At 34.5% G+C, this 23,004-nt stretch overlaps 1 protein-coding gene across 1 annotated transcript in view; it reads right to left on the bottom strand.

Annotated features, from left to right (window-relative positions):
• LOC134679610 (tachykinin-like peptides receptor 86C) overlaps positions 1-23,004 on the bottom strand; it is a 33,051-nt gene that overhangs the window by 1,087 nt on the left and 8,960 nt on the right. Inside the window, exons 5-9 of the mRNA XM_063538560.1 lie at positions 21,144-21,221; positions 20,103-20,250; positions 14,552-14,748; positions 12,281-12,384; positions 2,856-2,948 (exon numbers count right to left, since the gene is read on the bottom strand). Coding sequence (XP_063394630.1) covers positions 2,902-2,948; positions 12,281-12,384; positions 14,552-14,748; positions 20,103-20,250; positions 21,144-21,221 — 574 coding nt within the window. The 3' untranslated portion in view covers positions 2,856-2,901. The remainder of the gene's footprint in view (positions 1-2,855; positions 2,949-12,280; positions 12,385-14,551; positions 14,749-20,102; positions 20,251-21,143; positions 21,222-23,004) is intronic.

Here is a 23,004-nt window from a genome sequence, read left to right on the forward strand (position 1 = left end):
AGAAAGTTGTGATTTAATGATGGATACCCTTCTAGGAGGTAATAACCTAATTACTAATAGTTACTTTTGATAGCTATGCTTGCTTGTTTATTATAAAAAAAAATAAGTGTAATGTCTTGTATTTTTTGCACATTGTTCAACTTCACCAAGGAGAAAAGTACAACTTCCTGATAGATCCGGTTTTGATATTATCAATTTTAGAAACTACAGAACTTGGGTTTTAACATACAACCATTATTTTATGCGACCTTACGCGACGTTTTAACAAAATTTTCATTTTAATCGATGACTAGTGTAATCAAGCATGAGCGCTTAGTCACATTTTTTTTAGGCAAATGGCTATGGAAAAGACTTTTAGTGTCTTCTGATCCTTATATAACAGGACTAAGAAAATTGGGTAGTAAAAAGTCGCTTCCCATATGCCAAAATTTAAATCTTTTAGAAGAACCAGATATTATGATCAAAATTTAATAAAATGTCATAATATAATTGTAATTTTGTTTTTATTAGTTGGCAAACCTGCATTAATACGATTTCTATAATAATCCTGAATGTTTAGGTTTTGTCCGACTTTTATTGATTTTTCGCCTGTGTGTAGCGCGCTGAAATTTTAGTCATGGAATCTCGGAATCCCCTAGATACCTATGAAAAAATTTTTTTTGGAAAAATGCTACAATTGCGGGAAAACTGGCCACTTTAATTTTGTATGGCAACTTTTAAACGGTGCGTGATAGGTGAGAGGTGTTCGACCAAATGTCATAGAGGGCCCCGAGACAAAACAAACTGCATTAAAAAAAAAACAAAATGGCCGACTTTTTATTTTTATTTTTTCAAGTTGGTCCGAGCGCGCTGAGATTTGGCATGGCGGGAGATAGAGGCCTCTAGATTCTAATGAAAAATAAAAAAAAATTGGAAAAAATTGTCGAAAGTCGAAATGTTCTCTGCAATACAGTGAGAATTTAAGCAACTTATTGGTAAACTTATCACATCAACAAAATAGCTAACTGTAATAGACAATAATATATGCATAATAACATTTAGTTTTAAGTTATGCCTATTTAAACTTTATTTCAAGTATATTATCTTGATTAAACAATAATTTCCATGTTGCAGGAATGTTCTGAGAACATTCTCGAGAACGTTTCCGCTTTTTGGGAATGTTCTGCAATTTGTACATTGCTAGGTGTGTGTTGTTGCGCCTGTGAATGGGTTCTAGCAGGTGTTCTACATAACATTAAAGCTCTCCAAGGAGCCGCTACGTGTTAAATCTATATCCCCACGCAAGCCTATCAAAAGACCGGCGGCCCGTGAAATTCAAGGAGATACAAATAACGAGAATAAAAAATGTTATACTTATATAAGCGGTTGCCCACGTCTTTGTTCGCGTGGGTTTTTATATTTGTTCTCAACCCCCTTAAAGCAAGATTTTTTGAAATTGAGTTGAATTTTTCAAGCCCCATTTAAAAAATTTCAGGTCACTCTGGTCTGAACTACTTGGTCTTAAGAATATGGGCGCAACGATAAACCACTAAATTATTCGTTTCAGCAGCGCAATATTCTAGTCCCCTTAGCTGCGTTACAGTTTAAATATGTATAGGGATCGTTAAAAACTCCCCAACTTTTTTAATCAGATTAATTTACACAATGGACTAGTGTATTTCCGTGTACATATACTTGGTCAAGCAGATCTTGTCAGTAGAAAAAGGCGGCAAATTTGAAAAATGTAGGCGCGAAGGGATAGCGTCTCATAGAAAATTTGAATTTCGCGCCTTTTTCTACTGACAAGATTTGCTTGACCATCTATATTTCCTATTGAAAGCAAAGCAACCCTTTTGCAAGTGTGTTTTTGGCCAATTACTTTTCAGCTATTAGAAACAGACTATTGGCTCAATTCGGGAAATTATATGATGATGGGGGACTCTAATTCATTTCCTGAATCGCGCCGAAAAGGTCTCTTTTTGTTGACAAAGTTGGCTTCAGCTTTTTTATTACAAGCTTTTTTTGCGGAGTGGGGTCGAATCTTGAAAGCAATATTAAAACGTCTTTCTGATGATCGATGGGACCCTAATTTGATGAAATGACAAGAGACATTAGAATAGTACCTACAATATAACATAACATAATGTATTTCACTTCATTGCACAATGCACACCTCATACAGTTTACAATTAAATACATGTAAAAAAAAAACATAAACCAAGACGACTGGATTCAGGTAACATTATTTGAAATATTAAATTGATAATAATTGGAATATTATTTAGACATCTAGCTGATCTGGGTGCCTAGCCAATGTGCGAATCGGTAACACTCCGTAGCGAACAAAACGCAACTTTCGTATGGAAGATTCATATAGAGAGAGATGACTACGCTGCGCTACAAAGCGTTAACGATTGGCACGTTGGCTACGCAGACGCACCCTGAAGATGTAGACCGAAGGTGGCCATACTTAATGAGTTAGGTATGATAAAATTATCTCGATAAGTAGGATTTAGGAGATAGGATAGGTGGCCATACTTAATGAGTTAGGTATGATAAAATTATCTCGATAAGTAGGATTTAGGAGATAGGATGAGTGTTGAAAAGAAAACAGTAAACTTGAATCTACTTAAATTGTTTTCTTTTGTCAACTGATTAAAATGCCATTGTTAACTTTTACTTTGTCTCCCACAGCATTTAAATGGTCGGGTAATTCAAGCCTGCAATGATGTTCTTATTTTTTTTTACTGATTAACTACCTAATGAATAAACTTTGCAGCCTAAAATGTAATTTTGAAAAAAAATCTCAAATACTTGTTAAATAACGATCAAACGTTCCACAGAACTCGCTAAAAAGCAAAAAATGTGATACGTACCGTGTGGAGTAACCGACGGAGACCGGTGGCTCCGTCGGGGCGAGTGTCATACGCGACTGAAGAATGAGGCGTCGCGATACTGCCTCTGGCTGACTGTAACAAAGTTTACATGAACGATCCCACGGGAAAATCACATACAAGAAATACGACACGTGTACACGTAAGATGTTATTTATAAACGCTGCTTTATCTACCTACAAGAAAATGACAAATTATGTTTTGGGCGCGGTGCTAATAATACATTATAAAGTTATATATTTACGCTAATACGTTCTAAGTTGAAATCTGTCTAATAAAGCAAAGAAACTAATTACTCGTACATAATACCTTTTGCATGCGCCTTTATTTAATCGTGTAAGTGGAGTGGGTTCAATAGTTAATCAAATCATCTCATACATATACATATTTTGTTCACGCGTCGACAAGATTTGTTACTAACATCATTTGATGGGTGTATGAATACATATACAATACATATTATATTGTTGAAAAGGCTGGAAAGATCATGTACTAATGGACGAATTTGAGTTGAAAGCCGACCCTTGAGGCACTCAAAGATACTCGTACACCATTGTCCTAATTTAATAATTCATCATCATCATCATCTCAGCCATAAGACGTCCACTGCTGAACATAGGCCTCCCCCTTGGACCTCCACTCGTACCGGTTGGAAGCGATCCGCATCCAGCGTCTTCCGGTGGTCTTAACAAGGTCATCCGTCCATCTTGTGGGTGGATTTAATAATTATTTATAATGAAACATGTAGCCAGAAGCGAATTTTGGAAAAAATATTTGATTTTAGCGATCTTATTTAAAAAAGTATTATAAGGGTTAATTAGTAAAATACGTAACGATGGGTCCAGATTGCTTTGTGCGCGAAATTTATTGAGTATCGACATCAATCCATCATCAGGGAGTAGAAAAACGTGTAGCGTTTTAAAACATCGTTTAGGTGTGCAGACTTATTCAACGACGACATTTCTGAGCATTGGCGTGTAAAATAATTAGACAAACCCATTTGGTCGTAGGGTCAATTTTCTATTTCGTCACACCCAGGAGCTCATAATAAGTGCCTGGATGAAGGCGCTTGTGACCCGTTATACTAGCCCCTCCTAAGTATTTCATTTCACGCCCCACAGATGCCAAACGAAATAAACCTTAAATTTATAGGGCAGTAAAAATTTTACTTTTATGTTTTTTTTATAGGGTAGATAGGCTATTTGCGTAGGTATGTTAAGAATATCGATTTACTTCACTTTAATGTTTTTATTTATAAGAAACAAACAGTCGTTTACAAATAAGTTTACAAAAATGTTGCTTAAAATAAGGCCTGGAGTATCCTTCTTTATTATATATATGATCATAACAAGTTCGTAATAATGAACTTAGTATAAGTAAGGTATATTATATAGTTATGGACTTGGATAAGTATAATCCGAAACGCATGTTTAAAAAAAAAAACAATAAAATAAAACAAGCTTTTTAGCTAGTTTTAAAAACCAGATTATATTAAATATTATTGAAAGATTTTTAAACACACAGGTCCTAACAACATAATAATTGAAGGTTATTGTCACTTGTTCCCACTGTTAACAACTAGGTTTTTAGTGTTCCGTACAAAACTTTGTTCACGGAACACTTCGGTCTTGCAAATCAGTCAAAACTGCTTATTTCTTATTTAAGGGGGATATTTAGGGGGCTTGAGACGGGTAGGCTGATTTTTTTATTTGTAAGAATCGTGTGGGCTACCATTAGAAAGCTTGCAAAAAATTGAGTCGATGGACTGATTTTGACTTCATTTTAGAGTGCAATAGTTTCGATAAAAAATGCATTTAATGTTGCCAGTTTTCATACAAACATTTTCACCTCTGTCCTGGCGATTTTCGCGAAATCTATAGCTAACAGGCAGCTGACCAGTCAATACCCAACTTAATGAAGCATGGAGACGGCGGGAAAATTATCAGCTTAACTTTATCTTTATTAGTTTTTCAACTGCAGCCTGATCTTTGGTTGCTTAGGGCTAGCTAACTGATGCTTACACTGGTCATTTCATATTAGGAAGTAGTTTTAGCGAGAAAGATCCTTAGTTAAAACTTTGACATTGAAATTTATGACTTATGTCTTTGACACAAAGTTGAATTCTGCTTGCTTATTTTTGTGGGATATTTTTTTTTCTGAATAGCCTACTATAAGTATTAGAGAGAACTACAAAATACAACCTTGTTCTAATGCAAATAAGTTTAAATTTCGAATGACTGATAGTGTTTTTAGGAATATGCCAAATTCCATATTTACATATCGCCGTGTGCCTGCTACACTGCCACATCTCAAAAAACCGTTTTTTCGAGAAATCGCGTCTCAAAGTTGTGAGAGTATAGTTCAGGGTGTTTAATAGGATCTTACTCCTTTAGTTTTAGGTCTATGAATTTAAAATTTAGCTTTTTTTACTCGGAAAGATATAACCCTCCTTATAACCACGCCACTTTTAAAAGAAATGTATATTTTTTAAGACACAAGGCCCGAAAGACAGGTATTTAGAGTTGTGGCCGTATTGCAAAAACGTTTTTTAAAGATTTTGAGATGCGGCCAAATTTAAACACAAAATTATTGGATAAAGGTTACGCATGCAGATATAAATAAAAACACCAAAATAGTTAAAATCCCTTTATTTTATCAAGTTTGATAGAAACAAGATCACTGTACGCGATAATATGTGTAACTAGCTTATAATCAGCAACATTAAACCATGTCATTACCAAATAATATTAATTGTTTAAAAGGTTCTTTATAAAATTTGAACAAATAAAACTTTGAAACTTCTTTTTTAAAACATTCAAAATAATAAAAAGTATTTAGAATACCTATAGTAACAGCACCAGTCATGGGACATTTAAGAGGCAATTTTGAGTATTTATGATATTTCCCTTATACATGTAAATGGTCTACCGCTTAGCGTGTTAAAAGATGAAAGTCCCATCCGTTTTGCATGTTTTAGGCGTGTTGTATCAAAGATACTGCAATGAGTTTCCACATACTTAACAAATTAAAACTATGTTGTTTTTCTCCAGTTATGGACCCCAAAGCTCCAGTAATGGGCCCCCGGTAATGGACGTGGATCCAGTAATGGGCCCCCTATAATGGACATTGCTCTAACAGTATAAAATATTGAAATGGGGAATAACTTATAGCAAAAAAATCAATTTTTGGTATAAGTTTTTATCGCTGAACGTCTCCATTATCAGATCAGGTCCATGTTATCATAATATTGCATTATCATCCGATTTGTTAACTTAATTACGTACTTACACAAAATTTCAACTGAATAGGAAATCGAAAAGTGGCTCAAATTCAGCTACCAAGATCTGACCCACACTAACTAACAGGGCAAGTTAAATAAAAGTTTGGAAAAACGATATTAATTTATCCGAAGTCCGAGAATACATATGGTTGACATATTTCGTAACTACATTTTACTTCTGTATTATTTAAACATGAAATAATGGCATGGCAAGCATAATTATGTCAACTGTCCCATCATAGGAGGTTTGCAGTTTTACAGCACCTATAATGGGATTGGGCCAAATATCACTATTTCTTTACATCTGTGGAGTCACAATATTGTATACCTTATCTCTTAATGCAATTAACAAAACACATTCTAGTTTTCATCAAGTATTAATTAATTAAAATTTAATAAATTAACTCGCCTCTCTTAGCGAAACTGTTAAGAATTCTTCGTGATATTTTTTTTCAGTGGCACGACAAATTTTGGGTTTACGCACACTTCTTAAAAAATAACCGAATTCAATAAAAATTCAAACATAAACAGCTCTAGGACAGTTATTTATGATAAAAATATATCCAGTGTTTATAAACTACTTTTAGATACTTATTTTAGAGGAATTGTGGCTTTTTGTCCCATTACTGGTTTCACGTCCATTATAGGGTATAACTACTATACTATATTATAAAATAAGAAATCAAAATACAATACTGTTCCCTGCTAATTTGTGAAATCAACATCTTTAAGAACATTGCAGGCAATTTATTTATTATAATGTATTCAGTAAGTTAATTCTTACAAGTAGGTAACTTCTTATAAGTAATCAGTTCAAGAAATAATGAATATCACAATGGGTTTACTAATGTGTTGCAGAAAGATTTATGACATATTTTTGTATTGCATAATGTTACTTGGCAGAAATGTCGTTTGGCAGAATTACCTTTCCCATATATCATTTAGCATACAATCATTTCGCAGAGTTTTAAAATCCAGAACCATATTTTGGCATACTGTTGATGATCATAATAGTCTTTTAAACGAGTATTAATTTCGCAGAAAAATTTATTGCATAATATTTAGGTAGCATAAAGTTATCAAAATGCATTAAAGTTAATCAGATAACCTAACCTAACCTAACCCACTTTTCTGGTGGCCTTTCGTTTTGTATCAGGTCGCAGTTCTAACCTAACCTAACCCACTTTTCTGGTGGCCGTTCGTTTTGTATGAGGTCGCAGTTCTAACCCAACCTAATCCTCTTTTCTGGGAGCCGTTAGTTTTATACAGGAGGCCGCAGTTACAACCTAACATAATCTTCTTATCTGGCACAGGTTCAATTTTGTTTGGGGGTCACAGTTCTTACTTAACGTAATCCACTTTTATGCAAGAAGAAAAACATTATGCCATAATGAAAGTATGCTGCAGGATGATTATGGTACATAAAATTATGCTAAACCAAAGTCTGCAAAAGTAATCTTCTGCTAAATAATATGCTGCAAAATGTATTGTATGCTAAGTAATAATAATGCAAAGTAATATTTATGCTTAATTATCATTCTACTAAAAGTGTTTCTGCGATACATGTTATGCGAAGTGTATTTCTGACAAACAATATTATGCCAGAAGAGGGGAACCCATCACAATGTATTTCAACTTAGCATTAATAAAAAAGCGTTGTTAATGAGCCATATTGAACCGCACTTGTAAGAAAACAAAGTTGAGATTTGCTTAATCATTTTGTTGCGTTGTGGTAGTTTCGGTGGCGAGCTGGTAGTTTTGTAATAATAAGTGTAATACTTACTGCTGTGACACAACCAATTGCCGTTTGTTTCTTTTATATTTATAGTGATTCATCGTAATTATCACTCAACTAATTATTATTTCCTAGGACGCAACTCAAAAGCTTCATTTAAAACGTGTGCTATATAGCCACATCTCAAAAGGGCCGTCAGGTTCGCGTGCGAACGCCGCGGGAGTGGCAAGTGGCTGTATAGCAGGGAATCGTCTGACAATTTATGGTCAAATGCATAAGGCCACTTGTGAGAAAAAGGCTCTTAAAGACCTTTTTTGCTATGGCTCCCGAAATAAGGTCGTAAATTGAACAATTTTGAATACGAATCTGCAATAATCCAGAAAATTAAAAATTTTGAATTGTGGCCGTATAGCAGGTACACGGCGATATGTTGTTGAAAGTTTTTTTCAGCTACCACAAATAAATTTGTCTCAGAATTAATGATATATTAAATATGTAGTAAAAACTACAAGGGTTGCGAAACTATAAGGGTTCCTATAGGGTAGTTGAATACGGAATCCTAAAAACAGGCAAACAACCTCTTTAAAATATACTAAAAACACTAAATGCCTCGAGCTATCTCGGGCTTGGCCAAATTATTTTCTGTTAAGTCCTAAAAATGAAACGCACTTCTTATTTGTTTACTTATTTCATCTTTTACCGGCATTAAATACTTATACTGAGTAAAAACCCCAGAAAGATTAGCTATATAATATAATTTTTTTTTTTGACATAAAGAATAGTTTAGTTAATAATGTGTCAACGTAACGTGTTAAAGCAAAGTTTTAATAAATTCCTTTGTCTACTTTTATTACCATTGAATATTAAAAAGCTTCTAGTGGCAAAGTACTGGGATTTTTTTCTCAGTTTTTCCATTGTAACCAATAGGAAATTCATGAATGAATTTTATGGATGGTCTGATGACTAACTGCCGTATTCGAACGTCAAGATATTCACAAGAGACGACACGTACTAGATCCATTCTAGATACGTTATAGTTTATATATCAACTAGTTCTCTTTTGCAGTGCAATTCGGGCAACCAATGTCACTTTTACGTTAGATAGAGTAAGACATCTATTAGATGTGAATTGGATCTCTAAGTCATATCCTGTGGAAATCGTTCAAGAGTATCTCCAGAATCGCGCAAATGTCAAATTTGACAGGTTAGATCTTAAACATATCGTTATCGTATCTTGGTGATGTCTATTTCAAATCCGAATCGGGCCCTAAGACTCAAAAGCTGAAAAAAGAAAACGCAGAAATACTTAATTCTGTACTTAATATAGGTACCTAATATTAGACAGACAGACATTTATACTAATCAGGATTCACTTTACACCATTATAATATATGATATAATTCAGGAAACTAGTGAATGTGGTAAACCTAATATTACCTGCGAATATCGGATTAACCATTACAGAAATTTCGCAGCTATACGATTTCGTTAGGTAATAGATTTATTTAGGTATGCGTAACATACCTAAATAAATAGATAAAAATAATATGTTACTTAAATTACATGCCCAGTTTCATGTTATTTCAGCATATCGTTTTAATATCAGAGCGTAACACTAATTGTATGTCGAACAGCCTTTTTGGCCACGGGTTCGTGAAATTCTCAACTCATCTCCGTTTTAACGAAACAATGCCTGATATTTTTTCCATATTCTGTCAGTTTTCTCCGTGTGTGGATACCGTAAATTAAACCAGAATCTATTACAAATAGCATTAGCCGCCCACTCAGGCAGTTTAGCATACGATCGACCATGCAAACATCGTCCACCTAAGTAAATATTTATATATACTGCCGTCCTGAATGTAGTCTAAATACATTCACACTAAAGGTTACAATATTATGCCTGCGACTGCAACGAATTGTTAATATAGCGTTGCTGCTTCAGCATTGCAGCAGCGGGACATGACAAGGCAATGTTATTGTCTGCCTTGATAGGTAAATTGCGTGGATGTCGTTACCGCACTGCTGTCGCAATTAGAACGTTCTAATCCCTCACATCGCCCGTTTCTGTCACAATCGGAACATAACGAAAGGGTTCGACAAAGTTGTTTCATGCACCAGAATATATTCCATTATGTAAGTTTCGTGAATATTCCATGTTGCGCTGTACCTTCAATAACAAACTTGATATTAACAACGTCTGCCAGACTTAGGTTTGCTTGGGTCATAATTATTAAGATACGTTTTGACCAATTGGCGGAGGAAAATTTTAATTACCTGCAAAACTGTTTTATTTGCACTTGTTATTAAACCTGATAGTTTACAACTTATCTACATATTTTTGATATTGATATTATATCTACGTATTACAATTAAAGAAAACTACTTAATATTTGAATTTAGATTCAGATAATATTCTTTATTCAAGTAGGCCTAGCAACAAAAACTTTGGAATAGTTATTACAAATTTTAAATCAAAGCTCAAACTTATGGCAATCGCCAGTGCGTTACGAGTCATACTTCCCTACTTCATACTTTCCGTATGAAGAATGTCTGATTTGCGTTACGATCCGACCTACATTTTACCGTACCATGTCCTAAATTTTAAGGGTCCCTAAAGATCTGAAATATTATCGGTTTGCAATAAAAATCCTTGTGATTATACAGCTGCCGTCGCCCACGGATCTGTGTAAAATTCCAGATATATATAATTTTACGTGAATATACATCGCTTGCCGCCGTAATACTAGTGATGGGATAATAAAGAATCGATAACAACTTTTTTATCGACTATATTAATTATTCTAAGATTTATTTAAGTAGGTAATTAGATCTTTTCAATATTTGTTATTTGTTTTTTTTAGGTAGCTAAATGAACCCACATTAGAAAACTGAATCTGCCACTACCTTAATGAAAACGTTATGTTTACAAATATAATTAATGTCTAGGTACTCTGGGCTTGGCGAAGTAAAACACAATTAAATCTTGATAATTAAATGAGAGCAAAGCTGGGATTGATATAATAATGTAGTCCTTTTTAACGGCGAGTACACTCAAGGGTTTTTATTATGCATACAAATTTACAAAAAATATGTTTAGGTAGCATTTACATTTGAAAACTGCTTTAACAATGATGGAAATCTGTGCAAAAACCACACACAAGGTAGCCACTATATTTTAATAATTGGTATGGATGGTGGTATTTGGATAAAATATGGGCAACCCACCAAGATTAGTTACACAAATCGAGCAATATTTCGTAGTCAAGAAAGAATGTGGCCTATATATTATTTGTCAGACACTATTATTTCTCCAAGTTTTGAAATATCGTTTCATATTAAAGGTTAACTCTTAAAATAATAAGTCCCTACCTACTGTATAACTAGTGAGAAAATAGGACTAAACCCAAGGTCTCAATCTACGCTATGAGCAATATTTTCTGCGTCTATGTTGCTATTAATCTCAAACGTAAAAGTATTAGGTAAATAGAATACAGGCTTATATTTACATACAGTGAAAATTAGTAAAATGGTTAAAAGAAGTAAAGAAGGTAGAATATGTTACACTATAGTACATTATTGCAGAGGCCGGGAAAGGGCAATTCGTGGATGAGTTTCGATTTTGTCGGACGACGCGAAGCGGAGTCCGACAAAGAAGACGAATCCACGAATTGCTATTCCTGCCGAGGCATATATAGTGCTTTTCTCCAAACATGCGAGGAAATAAGCTAAAATAATTATTATTTAAACATCAAGCATCACTCAAATCAAACCTTCACAATCCAAAATGTCAAAAACAATTTCCCTCTTTAATTAATTTTTAAAAGTTAAAGGCACAAACTTATTCTGCCATTCAGTACCATTCAATATTCGTTCATTCAATATAATTGCGCAATATAGTTTGTCAAACCAACTTTTCAGTCAGTAAGAACCAGGAAAACTACACCCATCCTTTTCTTTTGGGTGCTAGTACTAGTGTAAGACAAAGATAGTATGATTCTCTTTGTCTATGTTTGAAATGAGAAAGTCATTTGACAAACTATGTAAGCTTTATGAACACGGATGAGATTAAAAAAAAATATAAAAATAATCTTTGATTTTATTAAGCAGTATTCGCACGATCATACACGTGAAATGATAGCTGATCGGGTCGTGTAGAAGCGGCTCGCGGCAATAATAATTGGCTGTTTGCGTTTTTTATTATTAAAAAGTAAAAAACACTACAGTAATAAGTTATTACTGTAGTGTTTTTTTACTTCCCGTCCGCTAGAACAGGACAGCGATAGTTTGATGTTTTTTAGTTAGAGTTTGACATTAACGAAGAACTTCCCGTACTATTTTTGCTACAGTAAGGTGAACATTTCCGAGCATATTGGAGAAAATGTATTTTACCTGAAAACGATTTGTTCATTTCGAGTTGTTTACTAATTTCCGGCGGCGTCTTCGTCTTTGAGGAATGACACCAGCAAAGTACCAATCGAAAGTAGATCCGGAATCTGTTAAAGAAAAGTAAATTATTTTGTTTATTCAATAAATCCACCACACCACCATAAAAGGAAACAAAAGCAGAAAAAAGGAAAGAAAAGGATCAAACGTCCAGATTATATCCCCTCCAGTTTTTATATTAGCTACCTTTTTTTATTAGGATTTTTATCAGCCCAGGTAAAATTAATAAGTACATACAAAGACATTTGTATTTTAGAAAAAAAAACCTAGGTACTTACATACATTTTTTGTACAAAATGACGTCGTTGTTCGCAGTTTCAGTTCAGTTTCAGAACATTGTTTATTAATTGTATTTTATATGTTCCAAACTTCTCTCAATAAATTGTTCTAAGATAGTATAATCAAAGAGATATGTAACTTCGTATAAGATGAATAAAGTCTAAGGAAAAAACGTGCCTCGGAAATCAAGAAAAAGTCATTCTCGGGTAGATGGCGCACACACCTTTAGCCTATGCTCGGCTAGATGGCGCGACGACACCGTTTCATATTTAACAATTTTAACACATATATAGCAGTGAATGGACATGGGTCAAAATGATATAAAAATAATAAAATCATTTATCCATATACATATATACATTTTTTTGATAATTTTATACGTTTTCATTTTGAGTTTTAGTCGTGTGTCGATAGATGGCAGTAAATTTACTGTGACAGGACCCCTCTATACTCTATGGTATAATCAAATTTTGTACTTATTTGTATTCAGTAACTTTATTAATATTAAACTAAAGTTAATATTTATCTCACGGCCTGATTCGAACTTTAAGATGCGAAAAAAATTGCTAAAGATACGACATGGATCGGATATGTCATTGTAAAAAGTGACGTTTCTTCAAACAAGAACGTTTTTATTGGAAAACAACGGAAGTATGCGACAGGATAATAGGTTAGGTACATTGTTAATTAAGTACCTTAATAGTATAATATTGAGATTAACACTTATTAGCGCCACTTGCACCATCCCACTAACCCGGGGTTAACCGGTTGAACCGTTAACCCAGTGTGAAATTGTATTGGAAACTCCAGCTTTAACCGGTTAACCCGGGGTTATTGAATGGGCAAGTGGCTCGTACTTCCTTGAACGCTCTCACTAAAACATATCGTGTCTTTATCAAACTATTGGACGAATCATAAAGTTCGAATCAGGCCGTCGGTCAAATAATAATATCTGTAAGGAATATTTTACTGTTTCAAACCAATAGAACCCTTATCCCCGTTCCCCTCTTTGCAGATCAACCGCGAGGGTTCTAATATCGACTCGCAATATGCTCGTTAAACTGAAATCTCAAAGTGTTTGATATTTGAGTGTCCAAATAACACCGTATTAATTTAAATTCCATTTTACATCTTTTACCGATGAATATTTTTATTCTTACAAATCTAAAAAACCATACATTCTGCCTCTTTTACATTTTTTAAAGGCTTTTATTAAATAAATATACTTATTTACTTCTACATGAATATCTTCGCATACTACGCCAAAGTAATATAAGAGAACCGGTATAAATAGATTCAAGATAATCGTTATATTAATAGGGATATCCAATATGTGGACGTAGGACCCTAATCATCATCAAACATTACCATTTATCAAGTCAGTCTTACGGAAAAAGATATATTGGGGAGCAATATCAAAATATCTTAAGCTTGTACTTAATATCACTTGTTGTGAATGAATACAATAAGGCTAAATAACGCATCGCGAGAACATTACAGAATTTAAAAGAATGCAATATTCAAATCAACGCCACATTGAGCAGCGTTTCTCGAAATAGCACAAGAAGATATGATTCTCTCTTGATTCGAAACCTAAATTATAAACTAGCTAATATTTAATTTAAGCCAATAATCATCTAAATAGTTCAATGTTATTATCCAAAAAAAGGAGGAGCTCTTTTATTTCAATTTAATTAAAAGTAATTGTTTTTTATAAGAAAATAGAAAAAATGTTTTACTAAGTAAATAACCGTTTGATGAGGAATATGAGGATAATAGACTATTGACTTCAAAAGTAGCCGCTCTATTCATTAGAGTTCTAAATTTAACTCAATTTTATTACTCGTTAATAATTGCAATCGTTCTTCGGTGGTATTTACCCCGCCTACGGCGTTTATCTCGTTGAAAATCAAACACGAATAATTCTCAGATACTAACTTATTACTCATCCAATAGTAGATAAGTGGGTTGAACATGGAGTTGGCCATCGCGAGCCAGTAGAAGAGCAGGTAGACGTGCTGCGCCACCGGTGCGGAGGCCAGGCGCTGATGGTGGTACACCAGCACAAAGTAGGCGTGGTACGGCAGCCAGCATAGGGCGAACACCATCACCACCAGAACGAACATACGTACCACCTAGGAAGGAGAAACATAAGATAATACTCGAATTTAAGCTGTTGTGAGACATACTAACATTGATAATACGTTTAAAGACCGTTCTCTAGAAATTGGATATGAAACGTTACATGAAAAAGTACTGAATTAGAATAAGCTAACGCATTAACTGCCAGGGGGCGTGGCCTAGGAACAAACTTGTGTGACGGTGAACGCACATGTGCGTCGGGGGCAGTGAATGTGTTAAAGCGCGACTAAACTGACTAAAGTCGTGTTTCATCAACATCTGACTAAGCGTCACATTCCAGACAAATTGTATGGGATTTGACATTGACCGTCAGTTTTGTGACGGTATTTATTTATTTGCCGATGTGGGAAATGCGTAATTTTTATTACTAAATAGGAACTCGTAGTAGGTAACTAGAAGATTTTTAGTCAATGATTTGCCTGCAAAATGCCCCGAATGCAATGTACATCATGGGAAAACACCGGAAATGGCCACACGAGTGAAACCTTGCCAAATATTTTTTCGTTTTTGTTAGCTTTTATCATATTTAGATATATTTCACGGCCAATTACCTAGTCTTTTTATACAATAATAGTAAAAATACATTTAGGTGGATGCAGTTGCAGAACTTGCAGATAATTTTCAACATGTCCAAACGATCATGCTTTTAATCAAAACTCTAACATAATTTAAGATTATTTATTAAAAAAAACAACGGGTTTCACTCCGGGAGTGCCGACAGAAGTGAAAACTCAATGACTAGTCCAAAATGTCTGCTGTCTGCAGCACTATGTATAATTGACCCATCCTCCTTTCTATTGAAAAACTTTAGTCCCGAAATTGCTGGCCAGTGAGCGTAATTTTGTAGCGTTAGTTGTTTAAAATTCGAATAGAAATTGTAAAGTTACCTTGCAGTTCTCGCATCTAAATAATTATATTTGGTCATGATATTTTGAGTTTTATTCATCAGTACTAGAGTTTATTTTTATTAGCGATTTCATCAAGATGTACATAGCTTTATTGAATTATATTTGAGTGATATAAAGTTAGAATCTAACTGTGAGATGCTCGTATTTCAGCCCGTACAAGATTGAGCTTTATTGCTTAATATAAAAGTCCAGTATTGAATAATTGACCTGATTATGATACGTTATGACTAAAGTTCTTTGGTGAATAACATTGCCCGTGACACGTGACGTCAGCGTTACGTTACGCGTTACGCTAAATCGAGTTTATTATTTTTTCCCCACCTCAAACGGTGCTCAGCGCCGCTAAAGACGTTTTCACTTCAAAAATTTGATACAAACCGAATATAGATTTATTTTTATTTTTTAAGACATACATTAGGCAAGAATTCTACAATCTACTCAGAAAAATAGGGTGAAGATCCATCACTGACGGACGAATGTTGCTTAAAAACAAAGTTTAATAAATCAGTTTTGCTTCACATTTACTTATCGCTAATTAATATACCGTAATACATTAAGGAATATATTGTTTAAACATTACTACTGAAAAAAAATGGTTTTAATGTCCACGCTCTTTAATGCAAGTTCTGCATCGGACTAAAACGTTTATCGCGGCTTGTAATGTCTCTTGGGGTATCGGTAACTCTGACAATGGATGCTTTTAATTCGCCCTTTTTTGCTAGATCTGGTTACAGAATCCCCACAATAAGAATTCCCGCAATGAAGGAAGTTTAGTTGTTAATAAAATTGTCCCGGTATAAAAGGGCTTGTTGTGAGGATTTTAATTTTTATACTCCTCTTCTCTCATCTCCAAACTTAGTGAGCTTAAAATTTAGCTAAATAGGTAATAATATTTGATTACCAATAGATACAGAAAATCTTTAAGAAAATTCAAGCGTAAGTCGTTAAAAAATGTGTCATTACTCTTAGGACGCAAAGTCCGACTCACACTTGGCCGGTTTTCTTCAATCGTCCCATTCGACGTTCGTATGTTACTACCCTCTTAAAAGTGACGCTTATTCTATCACGTGGATGACGCTATTCATCATACGCCTGCTGGTTAGCTGCAGGAAGAAAAACTCGGAGTAAACCAAAAGGAACATTGGTATTGATACTTAATTTTCTATTCAACTCGTGGACCATAGTATTGGACTATAGTCCGTTTTTTTAGCATTAGAAAGAACTTCGCAGAAGTAAGCTTGTGGTTCCAAATCCGGCACTTTTAGCGGTAATAATTTGAAGTAAACTATATGTATTGACCATGCTACATTAGATAATTCAATAATTATTAACAATTAAAGAGCCTGATAAAAACTGCACGCTTGCTTCTGTGGAGTTCTTTCTAATGCTAAAAAAAAAAACGAACTATACAGTTGGGAGGTTTTACAGTATTGCTACTGAATTTGTTATAAAACCTTTTTTCTTTTGCATTTGCCCAGCACTGTAATTTTACGCATCACAGAGTTTGTATTTGTGTGAAAAAGGTTTCTATCGCAGTTACATATTTTCTTATTTTTATTTGTATAGGAAGGTAGGAGGACAAGGAGGTTGAAGGAAAATCACCTCGTTTTTCTATTTCTGTTGCCAAAAAGGTAAGTGATAAAACTTGATTGTTAAGGTCCTATTATTTAAAATTTTAATATAGGTTGATTATTTTATTATGGTCGATTGTCACATCGAGGTCGATTATATTAGGTGAAATGTTTTAGTTATAAGTGTTTGTTGCAAAAAACATTAGCTATCTATGCAAACGTATTAATAGTTAGCTGTTGTTTACTTATAAGGTTATAAGTATTAGTGTATACGTAAGTAGGTCAGTAAATGAATGCTCAAAAAACGTTGTAGAGGGAAATGCTAGGAACACAATTTTTGACTACGTAACTTTGTTTAGACTAGTTAGGAGGTGAACATATCAAAAGTCCCCGGCTGTAGCCCCGGTGCTGCGGGGTAGAGGGGGGTAAGAAGGTCGAATTTTTCGGTTTTTCATTGATATCTTGGAAACTTTGCATCTTAGCGACATGACTACTAAGACAAACCGAAAGCTCATAAAATTAGTTACAAGTTTTATCTAGTCAAGTTTTTCGATATCTTGAATAGTTTTTGAGATACCCGCTCTTGAAAGTTTATTTAGGGATTTTAATTTTATCTTGATATCTACATCAGTGATGCTGTTAGGCCATGTTTGGTATCATTTTCGTATAAATCGGGGGTGCTGAATTCATTTATGGTATCACATTGACACTATTCCGAAGTAAAACCAAAATTAAAAAAAATATATTTTTAAAAATCCCTCTTCACGCTTAAACCGCTGAACCGATTTCGTTGAAATTTTGTATAGAAATAGTTTCAGTCTCGACACAGGACATAGAATGGTTTTTATAACCAAAAGCATCTTTTGAGGATGTGAAAAGTGGGGTGGAAGTTTGTATGAGGAGTCAATAACCGCTGAACCGGTTTAGGTGAAATTTAGGATGGTATACATCTGTGATTTAGATGAAAATGATACCTAACATGACTTCAAACTTTACCTTAAGCAGTATTTACCTCAGGAATTCAGTTTCGTCGACGAAGTTGAATTCCCCCCATACTCCATTTCACAACTTTAAAGGATGATTATTGAGATAAAAAGTATCTTATGTCCTGTCTTGGGACTCGAAATATCTGTATACCAAATTACAATTAAATTGGTTGAGCGGTTTAAGCGTGAAGATGAATTAAAAAAAAAAGGTATTTGTTTAAAGTTTATATGTTTTTTCTAAGGAATGTGAGCAATGTGATACCAAAAATGAATTCAACACCCCCGATTTATACGAAAATGATACCAAACACGGCCTAGCAGCTTCACTAATGTAGATATCAAGATAAAATTGAAAGCCCTAAATAAACTTTCAAGAGCGGATATCTCAAAAACTATTCAAGATATCGAAAAACTTGACTGAATAAAACTTGTAACAATTTTTATCAGCTTTTGGTTTGTCTCAGTAGTCATGTCGCTAAGACGCAAAGTTTCCAAGATATTAGCGAAAAACCGAAAAATGAGACCTTCTTTCCCCCTCTCCCCCCCAGCACCGGGGCTACGGCCGGGGACTTTTGATATGTTCACCTCCTAACTAGTCCAAACAAAGTTCCGGAGTCAAAAATTGTGTTCCTAGCATTTCCCTCTATAACTTCTTATTTCTTGGCCTAAAGGGATGATATTACCCATGTGAAAGTTATAAACACTGAGTAGTTAAAAAGTTTATAATGAGCGCCTATAGCTCACTAAACTGTATTAATTTATTGATATTACTATCTAGGATGCAAATGTACACTAGATTATAGTTCGTTTTTTAGCATTAGAAAGAACTTGAAAGAAGGTAAGCGATCTTAACATGTCTTTTATTTGAAAAACGCATTTTTAAGATCAGTAACTATTACTTATGAAAGCAGAAGAATATAAATGAACGAATTAGATTCATAATTGCAACATATTTGCCGAAACTTATTTTTAAAATGTGTTTTTCAATTAAAAGACAAATCAAGATTGTTTACCTTATATCTAATGCTAAAAAAAACTATGACTCCTATTTCTATTTCTGCTTAATATTTATAAATACATAGTGACGTAAATGTGCATACTTACCTAAATATGTTCGATAATTTCAGAACTCAGAAATCATGCCGACATCGACATCTTCCAATTACCTATTAACATTGCCTCTCATCAAACTTCAGCAATAAAGTATCGAAAGCGTACTTATACTTACTTACCTTATTATTTCGGCAAAGTTTTACTTAGGTACTCAATAAACTCACGGGACTTTGCAGACTACATTGCGGTGATTGTGAACCGCAAAAGTTTGGGGCACCATTCAATTGGAATTCAAATTAGAGTAGGTATTGAGTAGGGTAAGCGTGACATTGAATTAGTAATGAATAGGTATTTAAGGTGTCTAAGAACGGTTTTAAGATGTCAAAAGTGCCTACTCTAAACAAAGAACCATTCTTAATCATTTCCGTCTGTCCACCGAATGATTTGTTTTATTTAGGTCCACTGTCTTTTAAAGCTTAAAAAATCAAACGTAATGCAAATAAAGCCGGTCAAACAAGTTTGTCAGTAGCAAAAGGCGTAAAATTCAAATTTTCTATGGAACGATTATCCTTCGCGCCTACATTTTTTAAATTTGCCGCTTTTTAGTACTGACGAAAATAGCTTCACACTATAGGCAGGTATATGTCCCCAAACAACATTTCTGTAACCTATCGTAGAGTACTTCCCAACATACAATTTGTCATGATGATGCAATATGTAGAGCACAAGCATAGAACAAAACTTGAAAAAAAACGGAGTGCACCCTCGGATCGTTTATTTAGTGGTCCTACAAAAAGGGACGTTAGTAAAGTATTGAATCATAACTAACCTTCCGTTTGGCTCTGACCACCTGCATTTGGTGGTGCGTGCACTCGCCGATGGCGCGTCCGCGCAGAGCCGCGCTCATGCGCGCGTACGCCCACACCATCACAGTCATGGGCAGCACGTATGTCACGCCCAGGAACACTAGGTTGTAGCTGTAGAGAAACATGAGCGTTAACCTTTTAGTTACCGATGACAGTTAAGTTATGAGTACGTTGACACCGTAGGTAAGAGAAAATGAAGGACTAAATATTGGAAATAAATAAATAAATAAATATATAAAAACATTATTAGTTATATGAGTAACTTATTTAAAAATAAAGTGAGTTTTAATTACTTCTATGCAGTGTAGTTTGTCCAATTAGGTATAAATGTTATAGGGGATGTCCGACAAAACTGTATCTAGTTTCTCGATGTGACCTATATATGCTTGAGCACATTATACTTAGGTACAGTCACGAGCTTTAATTTGGGACCCACCTAAGGTTGAATATCGTGTAGCAAACTGACGCTATTTAGAGCTAATATTTTAACGCAGTGTCATAATTCATTGACATAATGTTTACCATCGACATTTACTTACGTGTACGTTTCTAGGGGCAACCACTCAATTACGTCAATTTGTGAAATAATATTTTTGAAAATGTCACTTTAAACAGATTATAAAACCGGAGTACTTAATAACAATAATAACTTTTTGCAAAGAGGTTATTATTTCAAGGGTCAATTCGATATGACTTTTAAATGTCTTAATTTGACATTTAAACACTATCGAACTGAAGTTTCAACCTTATTGCATTATGAATGTTCTAACAACATTTAATGGAAATGGGTCCCAAATTAAACCTCGTGACTGTACCTATCTTAAAATTAAACCATTTACAAAATCACTTTGTTAAGGAGACGCGCCATAAACAAAAGATTCTTACTGTCAGTAGGATGAATTTATTACCGCAGACGTCTAGCAGACTTGGCAGTATTTCGGTTGTCTCTACAAAAACAAACTATGTAAGACAGTACTTATACATTTTAAATTCTCTTTTCTTACCAATAATCCGTCTTAGATGTGGGGTAGCTACCGTCTGGCCATTTAATGAAGCATATTTCTCTTTCACCGTTTATATACCTGTAAAAGTGTTTGGTATTAGATTGGTATTACAATTGCAACAACAAGAAATATAATAAAAAAAATAAACACATCCAAATTTCATTCACAGAGATGGCATTCGAAAGAAACAAATAACGGATACTAAGAATTTGGATAAGAGCAAAGGTGTTCAAATAAATCGGTTACCTTTAATGGCAAGAACTTTTATTTGTAGTGTATATACTATGTAGAAATACCGGTCCTTTCGACAGTTGTTTTCTCACATAAATAATTATAGGTAGGTATGTACTACTATACTTTTATATAGGTATTTAATGTATTGTCAGCCTCGTTTATTGCAAGCGAAAAACTTAAAACTAAAGATAATTCAAATAAAATAGTTACACGAAACACAATTCAAGTTTACTCAAGCCTAATGCATGATTAATTTGTTTGGAGTTAAGAAACTTTTAATGAGCCCTTTTACCGCGAAGTTCAAAGTTACGTTTCCTTCCCCGTTAGGATTTTAACGCTACGTCTTACGTAGGCGAACAACGCGCGAACGCGGCGCGGCGCGGCGCGGCGAAAGCGGCCGCCGGCGCGGCGCGGCCAAAGCGGCCGCCGCCGCGCCGCGCCGCGCCGCGCCGCCTGACATTCGCGTGCAAATCGCGCGGCACCGCGTTCGCAACGAGATCGCTTACGTAGGACACTTCTATGGGCATCAAAGGATTGATTTCGCCGCGCCGCGCCGCGCCGCGTTCGCGCGTTGTTCGCCTACGTAAGACGTAGCGTAAGTCGTTTTTGTGGTCATAATATAAAATCCTTTGATATTCGTTTAGCATAATATTCTGCTTCTTCATCATAGTTACCTACTACACTAATGTGTAAAGATCAAAGGGTTGACAAAAAGTATACACTGTAAGAAACTCTAACTTCACCGTTGATAACCAACTTCGCCATAGTGAAATATTAAAATTGGATAATTGATTTATCAATATCCATTATTTTCACAAAACAATTTAAAAGTAAAAAAATAAACTTCATAAATAACCTAGCTTAGCTGCCCGTCCCAAATTTCGCCTGCAAAGACCTTGTTCGTGTCGTGTTAAATTCTATAGCTATTGTTATAAATTGCTCCGAGTAATTATCAAGTCAAAATTGGAAATAGATAGCCATTTTATCTAGGAGACAATGAAAAAAGGCTAAATATAGCCAAATCTCTCGTTATTTCGGTATTTTACATCTCAAATCCGTCTTCCAGACTAAACACTTATAAATTCATTGGGAGCGCTCATAAAGAATCTTTATAGCTCAAGTGTAACAATAAGGGAAACATGAATATGGTAGTAGACAAAATTGCACAAAATATTGAGATACGTACCTATAGAGAGGCTGAACTGTTACCATTGTTATACCAAAAACTTAAGTACATAATCCGTGGTATTCACTTCATTATACGGCAAATTGGTGATAGAATTTCCTTTTGCAGAGTTGCTCCTTTTGGCTCAGATTGATTTAGGAAGGGGGTGAATCGAAATTTTGATGCAAAATTTTGTCTATAGGACGGGGGGAGGGGGGTACCCCAAAATTAAAAAAAAAATGTTTTGTTATGTGATCAAGTTTGGTATCATTTTTGTGTAACTCGAGGATGCTAAATTCATTTCTGATATTTAATGTATACGGTTTCATATACATAAATAAATAATAAATAAGAAGCGAATTTATTTATTTCCGAATACGTTTATTCCTATATTATTTCCGTAAATCGTATTTTTTTGTCGTGAACACCACGGTCCAACGGAGTACAGTGCCCAACCAAGTT

Source organism: Cydia fagiglandana, chromosome 2, assembly GCF_963556715.1.
Source record: "Cydia fagiglandana chromosome 2, ilCydFagi1.1, whole genome shotgun sequence".
NCBI classification, from domain to species: Eukaryota; Metazoa; Arthropoda; class Insecta; order Lepidoptera; family Tortricidae; genus Cydia; species Cydia fagiglandana.